The sequence below is a fragment of the Myotis brandtii genome, unplaced genomic scaffold (genome assembly GCF_000412655.1).
Source record: "Myotis brandtii unplaced genomic scaffold, ASM41265v1 scaffold406, whole genome shotgun sequence".
In the NCBI taxonomy this organism is placed as follows: domain Eukaryota; kingdom Metazoa; phylum Chordata; class Mammalia; order Chiroptera; family Vespertilionidae; genus Myotis; species Myotis brandtii.
The window spans coordinates 667,966-676,089 of NW_005365599.1; the positions used below are offsets into that span (position 1 = coordinate 667,966).

Below are 8,124 nucleotides of genomic sequence, written 5' to 3' on the forward strand. Positions count from 1 at the left end.
CTTCCGCACCTCCTCTGAGTCTCAGTGTGCTTTTCTCTTTCCTTCTAGTTGTAGAATTTCCACTCAGCCAGCCTTCCTGTGGTTCTGGATGATGTCCGTTTCGTCTTTTAGTTGTATTTTTGAAGTGGTTGTGTGAGGCAGCAATCTCCGGTGTTTACCTATGTCGCCATCTTGGTTTCTCCTTCTGTATGTCTTTTGATTGGATCATTTAATCCATTTGCCTTTAAAGTACTTGTTGATAGATATGTATTTATTGCAATTTTATTATTCATGTTTGGATCTTTTTCCCCTCTTCTTCTTAAAGAAAACTCTTTAACATTTCTTGTAGTACTGGTTTGGTGGTGATATACTCCTTTAGCTTTTTCTGGGAAGCTCTTTATCTGTCTTTTAATTCTAGATGATAACTTTGCTTGGTTGTAGGTTCATGCTTTTCATCACTTTGAATATTTCATGCCAATTCCTTCTGGCCTGAAAAGTTTCTATGGAGAAATAAGCTGACAGTCTTATGGGAACTTCCTTGTAGATAATTAACTGCTTTTCTCTTGCTGCTTTTAAGATTCTCTCTTTGTCTTTAATCTTTGGCATTTTAATAATAATGTGTCTTGGTGTGGAACCTCTTTGGGTTCATCTTGTTTGGAACTGTCTGTGCTTCCTGGACTTGCATGTCTATTTTATTCACTAGATTAGGGAAGTTTTCTGTCATTTTTTCAAATAGGTTTTCAATTCCTTGATCTCTCTTCTCCTTCTGGCATCCCCATGATGCAAATGTTGGTACACTTGAAGTTGTCCTAGAGGCTCCTTAAATTCTCCTCAATTTTTTTTGATTCCTTTTTTTGGGGGGGGTGGGGGGTGGGGGGAGGTAGGCTCTTTTCTGCTTTGTTATCTTCCAGATCTCTGATTTGATCCTCTGCTTCATCTACTCCACTGTTGATTCCCTGTAATGTATTCTTCATTTCAATTAGTGTATTCTTAGTTTCTGACTGCTTTCTTACATTTTTCTTATCTCTGCTTTTAGTTTCCTATCTCTTTGTTGACATTTTCACTAAGTTCATCTACTTATTTAGCATTCTTATAACTAGTGTTTTGAACTTTGCATCTAGTAGATTGCTTGTCTCCATTTTGTTTAGTTTTTTTTTTTTCTGGAGTTTTTTCTGTTCTTTCATTTGGGACATGTTTCTTTGTTTCCTCATTTTGGCTGCTTCCCTATGTTTGTTTCTATGCATTAGGTAGAGCTGGTACATCTCCTGGGATTGGTAGAGTGTGCTGCAGGGCCTAGTGGCACAGCCTCCCCATTCACCTGAGCTGGATGCTCGAGGCGTGCCCCCAGTGTGGGCTGCGTATACTCTCCTGTTGTAGTTGAGTCTTTATTGCTATTAGCACCATTTGACTGTGAGGACTGGCTTTGATCACCATGGAGGATAAGCTCTACAGGAGCTGGCCCCACAGAACAGGACTTCATCATTACTCTGGTTCCTGCTGAGTCCATCCCTTAAGTATGTTCTCATGGAGGAGGTTGGGTGGTGCTTTTATGTGGACTGAAGCTGTCCACCAGGTGCACTGGCTCTGAGACCTCCTGGGAGGTGCAGGCCAAGGTCAACCTGTACCCTGCCCAGGGCCTCCTGGCATGAGCTACACAATGACCTGAAGATGACTGCCACTTATGCTGGGTTTGGAGGTGCTCAGGAGAGACCAACCTATGAACCAAGGCCAGCTATCACTAGTGCTGGACCTAAAGCCACTTACAAGAGGTACATAGCAAGGGAAAGGTCAGATGTTGCTTGCTTGAGAGATTTTAGAAAAGTCTGAAGCATGATCCAAGACAGGTCATTTGTATGGAAAAGCCACTGGAAATGGCTTGGGTTGGGTATGCAAGTTGGGTGGGGTGGGGTTTCAGGTAATTTCCAGGGTGGGGCAAATGGGGACAAGTTGACAGAGACTCAAATATGGCACTTGCCTGCTGGCTCAGTGGGAGCAGGGTTCAGAAAAGAAACAATGGCCTCTGCCAGCACTTCTGTCTGGGAGAAAGCTGCCCCTACAATTCTCACCTCCAGGCCACATAACTCAGTCCCTCCTGTACATCCCTGGTGCCCAGGCACTGGAACTCAGAGCAAGTCAGTCTGTGTGTGGGCCCTTTCAGGGGAACGCCTGAGACTCTGTCTCACTCAGCCGTAATCCAAGCTGGTTTTTACAGCCAGAGGTTAATGAGGACTTCTCTTTCTAGCTCTGAAATCCTGGGCTGGGAGGCCTGAGATGGAGTTGGGACTGCTTGTTCCTTAGGGGGTCCTCTGCAGCTGAAATATCAGTCCCGATTTTTATCTGCCACACCTGAATGTGGGACCCATTCTGAGTCTCTGCCCCTACCAGTTTTGATGTGGCTTCTTATATCCTTAGTAGTAGGACTTATGTTCAGCTTGGTTTTAGGCAGTTCAGAATGATGGTTCTTCTGTAGTTTGGTTGTAATTCTAATGTGGTTAAAGGAGGATGCAGTTACTGCATTTACCTACACCACCATCTAAACCAGAACTCCCACTTGTCTTCTGTATTACACATGTTTATAAGTTAGCCAATCAACACTATACATAGAAATTTTTTTGTTGTTGATCCTCACCCGAGGATATTTTTTCCATTGATTTTTAGAGAGAGTGGAAGGGAGGGGGAGAGAGAAAAACATTGATGTGAGAGAGACACATTGATTGGTTGCCTCCTGCATGCTCCCCAACCAGAATCAAACTCTCAGTCCTTCGGTGAGTGGACTGATGCTCTAACCCTTGAACTACACCAGCAAGGGCATATATAGAAATTTTTGACTAAGGAAAGGTTATTGGATTATCAGTGGATGTAGTTATTTATGAAATTTCTTGTTAAAATTCTCAACATGTGAAGTGAGCCAAGGTTATTTAAAAAAGGATTACATATACATTTGTTTCTTTTAAAACTATCTTTCTATAGGCTCTGTTCGAATCTATGATTTTGCTAGCAAAAATTTTTTGACTCAAGTGAAATTCAAACAAGGAGGCACAGCTCTTGCTTGGGTTCCTCGTCTGGTAAGTTTATTATAAGGAACTTCTATTAGATTTTATTAATAAATATAGTATACAGTGCTATTTCTTAGAAATACAGATATTTTTCGATTCTGGATTTCAGAGAATAATAATCATTTTAAGTTAGTTTATTCACTTAGAATGTGATAGATATCATATGATGACCTTACTATTGTGATTTTGTTCCTGTTTTAATGAAAATCTATTTTTATTCTACCTGCAGATTAGTAATAGTTCCATGTTACAAAGTAATTACACAACAGAACTTTTTATATATATCCTCTATCTGCCTGGCTCTGATTTCATTCATTCTATTTATATTTCCAGCATGCCTACTAGGTGCTGGGCCTTGTTCTGGATTCTAGGACTGTAGCAATGAACAAAGACAAAAATACTTGCCCTTGCTGCACCTTACAGTAATAGTGGGAGACAAGGGGCAGAGACAGACAATAAACAAGTAAATTTGTGATATGTCAGACAATGATAAGAGCTATAGAAGAAAATCAGGAAGAGATAGGGAGTTGTTCTAGTTATCTATTGCTGTGTAACAAACTATAACAAAATGTAGTGGTATAAAGCAACCATCATTTTGTTTTGCTCACTTACTCTGTAGAGTGGGAATTCAGACAGGTGGCATGGGAATTCAGACAGGTGGCAGCAGGGATGGGTTATCGCTGCTTCATGGTTTTGGGGACCTCAGCTTGGAAGACTTGAATGGCTGGGTCCTGGAATTATCTAAAGGCTTCTGTATTACAAGTCTGGCACCTGAGTTGAAGGCTGGGCTAAGCTGGGATGTCAGCAGGAGTGCATACCTAATATCCCTTCCTATGGCTTGGGCTTCATCACAGTATGGTGGCCTCAGGGCAGTCACACACTTCTTACACAGAAGGTCGGGACTCCAAGATCTAGTGTCCCAACAGACAAGGCAGAAGCTGCTGGCCTTCCCAGCCTTGGAAGCCACAGATTAAAGGGGGAGGGATTTAAACCCCATCGCTCTATGGGAGGCATGTCAAAGAATTTGCAGCCATGTTTTTAAAATGTCATGGGAGTATTTTGGGAATGTTTTATCCTTACTGTTTTGGGTTGAAATAAAATACAAAATATTTCAAGCTTAAAGTAGATGTGGAGATGGCTGGAGTGGAGGGGAATTTCATGATGGGATCAAGATCAGAAGGAGAATTTAGGCCAGGGAATAGAGGCAGAATAATGATTAGGCTAAAACAAGTAGAAATCACAAATATTTGGGTTAGCAAACCTGGCTCACTCTTTATTCTAATCTTTTTACACCATTACTGAAGTCTTTAAAATACAGCCCAAGTAATTGAATCATTTATTGAGATGGTTATGTGATGTCCATAGAATGTTTCCTGTTTTAGCCTTACATCCAAGTAATGATCATATGGATATTATACTAGAATTAAATGCCCCTTCTCCATACTCTCTTGCCTTCTGGAAAACTCCACATCATTTTTGATAACTCAGCTAAGGTCAAACATCATCTCCTCTGCATAGCCCTTTGTGACCCCACCTTCAAATACAGCTAAGTGTTCCTTCCTCTGTCATTTTTTTTTGTTTATTTGTTAAGGATTGTGTATATACTTCTCTTACAGCACTTAGCACAATGTACTAAGATGATTTGCTTTATTATATATCCTTTCCATAGGCTGTTTGTTGTTTTTGTTGTTGTTAATCCTCACCTGAGGATATTTTTTCCCATCCTTTATCCCCGTCTTTCCACAAAGTTCTTAGTTCTGAAGGTCACATGCTTTTTAAAACAACTTAGAGAGAGAGGAGAGAGAGAGAGAGAGAGAGAGAGAAAGGGAGAGAGTCATTGATGTGAGAGAGACCTGCATGCTCCTTGACTGGCTGGAGGACAAACCTGCAACCCAGGTATGTGCCCTTGACCAGCAATTGAACCCATGACCCTTTGGTACATGGGCCAACACTCTAACCACTGAGGAACACTGACCAGGGCAAGACTGTGTTCTTCATGGTGACAATCATACCTACTCTTTGTACCTCCAGGGCCTCTACAGTTACTGGTACATTTAGAAATTTAGTAAGTATTTGTTGAATTAACAACATTCCACTGGAGTTGAGTGGGGTACAGTTTTCTTATTCCCAATATTCTCCTAATTGCTTGGCCTCAGGCATGATCACTGTGCTCTAAAGCAGTGATTGCCAACCAGTGGTCTGCAGACCACTGGTGGTCCATGGGATCTGAAAGATTGGCGACTGCTGCTCTAAAGATACCAGGGATGCCTGGCTGGTGTTGCTCAGTGGTTGAGCGTTGACTTATGAACCAGGAGGTCATAGTTTGATTCTTGGTCAGGGCACATGCCCTGGTCTCGGGCTCGATTCCCAGTGTGGGGTGTGCAGGAGTCAGCCAATCAATGATTCTCTTTCATTATTGATGTTTCTATTTCTATCTCTCTTTCCCTCTCTGAAATCAATACAAATGTTTTTTGTGTTTTTTTTTAAAGAGAGAATACCAAGGCTATTGCCCTTCTCCTGAATGCCTTTAAGACAGCATATTTAGCACTTTCAGGCATTGCTGGATTTATATTCCCAACCCAGACTTCTCCTCTTAACTACAGATGATATGTCATCTCTACTTTGAGATCTCCAGTGGACTCCAAACTCAACATAGCCAAGACTAAATTAATGACTTTCTGCTTGCCCCCAGCTATCCTCCCTCCAAAACAATAGCAGCAACAAACCACACACACACCTGGCTTCTTCCAGTGTTTCCTGACTCAGTATATATCTTAGTTGTCATTGACACCCTCCTCTGCCTCATTCCCCATGTCCATTCATTACCAATAGGGCCGTTATACTTCTTACTAAAATGTGTCTATGTCCCTCTTCTCCACTACATCACCTCAGACCACGTTACCACAGTCACCTTTCTAGAGTATGGCAGTCATCTCTTCAAAGTACTCCCAAAGGTCGCCCTGCATTCCATCAGGCCATCTCAGATCTACCTTACACACAGCAGTGAGGATGATATTTCTAAAATAGCAAATCTGATCATGTCACTGCCCACCCCCAGCCCACCACTAAAAACCTTTTGTTGACTTCCTGCTACTCTTGGGATGAAGACTATGCCTACTGTGACATGGTGCCTGCTTATTTCCCTCGCTAGCCTCTTGTGGATGCATTGCTCCCTTACTCAGTCTGCTCTAGTCAAATTATAACTTTTTTCTTGAGTTCCATTCTTTACTGACACATGACATTTGCACAAGCTACAGCCTCTCCCAGAAGTGCTTCTGCCATCTTCCTGTTCATTAATTCCTGGGCCTTTTTCTGATCTCAGCTCCACCATCTCTTCCTTCAGAAAGTCCTCAGTCTAGGTCAGCTTTCTTTGTTATATGCTCTCAGGGAATAAGTTTCTTTCCTTTAGCACTTATTTCAGTCCTTAATTCCTCACTCATTTGTGTGATTTATTAATTAAATCACAGAATGTCTTCCCCACTAGATCATACATTCTGTGAAAGCAGGGACTGAGACTGCGTATGCTCATTCTTGAGTTGCTGGTGGTAGGCGCCTGACATGTAATTGACAGACACTCCTCCAACATTTGCTCATGAGTGGTTGAACTGCCATTGTTTACCCATCTCATAGACATCCTAGAATAGATGGAGGTTACCAGAAAGTGGAAGAAGGAATTACCATGGGCTGCCATTGTTAAATGACTTAAGTCTACTAATAAATAAAATACAGATGTAACATAGTATAACTTCCCTAATCAACTAATTTCAGATTTCTTGCATTTAATTTTTGTCTAAGATAAGCTTCACCGGAGCACAGATTATTGTAGGATTTGAAGATGGGGTTGTTCGAGTTCTTGAACTTTATGATCCAAAAGAGCTCACAGTTTTTGCAGGACGGAAGAAATATTCAGATGCAGATCTTCATTTGAAACATGTTTTCAAACCCCATACTGCTCGGGTTACTGCTTTAGCTTTTGAACGTGATGGAGAAATTCTAGCCACAGGGGTGAGTAGTAGATTTTCTTTGTTTTCTATTGATGTTTGATGGTTAACCTTGCCTTATTAATCTTCCTACTTAATGATGCCTTATTTGGTGATGCTCATTTCTAAGAACATACCCATATTTTGCTTTCTTTGTATTCATATTCTTTCAGCATGGTCTGTGCATGACATTTTAAAATATTCTTACAATTTGAGTTCTAATGTTTATTTTAAAGTAATAGAAAATTTCAGCTGGGAGTCATGCAAGATGCTTTATCTATATCAATATTACATAGCATAGGTATATTCCCATAATAGAAGAGAAGAATGAAGAGAATGACTATGTAAATTCTTTGTGCATTAATAGGTGAGCATTGGCATTGGGGAACATTTTTTTCTGAATTAATCTTATGTACAGGTATGGTCATTATTTTTTCAGAACCAAATACTGGAATACATGGTTTATCAAGTGTTTTATGGGGAAAGTGAAGTAAATATTGGCAATAAGAATTTTTCCAGAACAATCTGGGAATACATGATCATTGTAGTTATAAGTGTGCATGTAGGAATAAGTATACAGTAAATATATGATAGCTAATAAATGCTGCTTTGTGTTCTATGGAATTGATTTTATAATAATATACTAGAGGCTTGGTGCACAAAAATTTGTGCACTCAGGGGGGAGAGGGGGTCCCTCAGCCCGGCCTGTGCCCTCTCGCAGTCTGGGACCACTTGGGAGATTATGACTTGCTGGCTTAGGCCCACTCCTGGGTGGCAGAGGGCAGGGCTGGCTTAGCACTCCTGGGTGGCAGAGGGCAGGCCCAATCCCTAGGTGCAGCCCCTGGTCGGGCTCAGAGCAAGGCCGATTGGGGAGTTGTTGCGCCGCCCCCTGTCATGCACAGAGCAGGGCGGATCAGGAGGTTGCGATGCCACCCCTAGTCACGCTCAGGGTAGGGACGATTGGGGGGTTGGGGCACCGCCCCCTGTCACACTCAAGGCAGGGTCGATAGGGAGGTTGTGGTGCCACCCCCTGTCACACACAGAGCAGGGCCGATCAGGGGGTTGGGGCACTGCCCCCTGTCACGCACAGAGCAGGGCCCATCAGGGGG

General features: G+C 42.0%; 1 protein-coding gene across 1 annotated transcript in view; it reads left to right on the forward strand.

Annotated features, from left to right (window-relative positions):
- CFAP44 (cilia and flagella associated protein 44) overlaps nt 1–8,124 on the forward strand; it is a 138,066-nt gene that overhangs the window by 35,365 nt on the left and 94,577 nt on the right. Inside the window, exons 13-14 of the mRNA XM_014545394.1 lie at nt 2,950–3,044; nt 6,831–7,040. Coding sequence (XP_014400880.1) covers nt 2,950–3,044; nt 6,831–7,040 — 305 coding nt within the window. The remainder of the gene's footprint in view (nt 1–2,949; nt 3,045–6,830; nt 7,041–8,124) is intronic.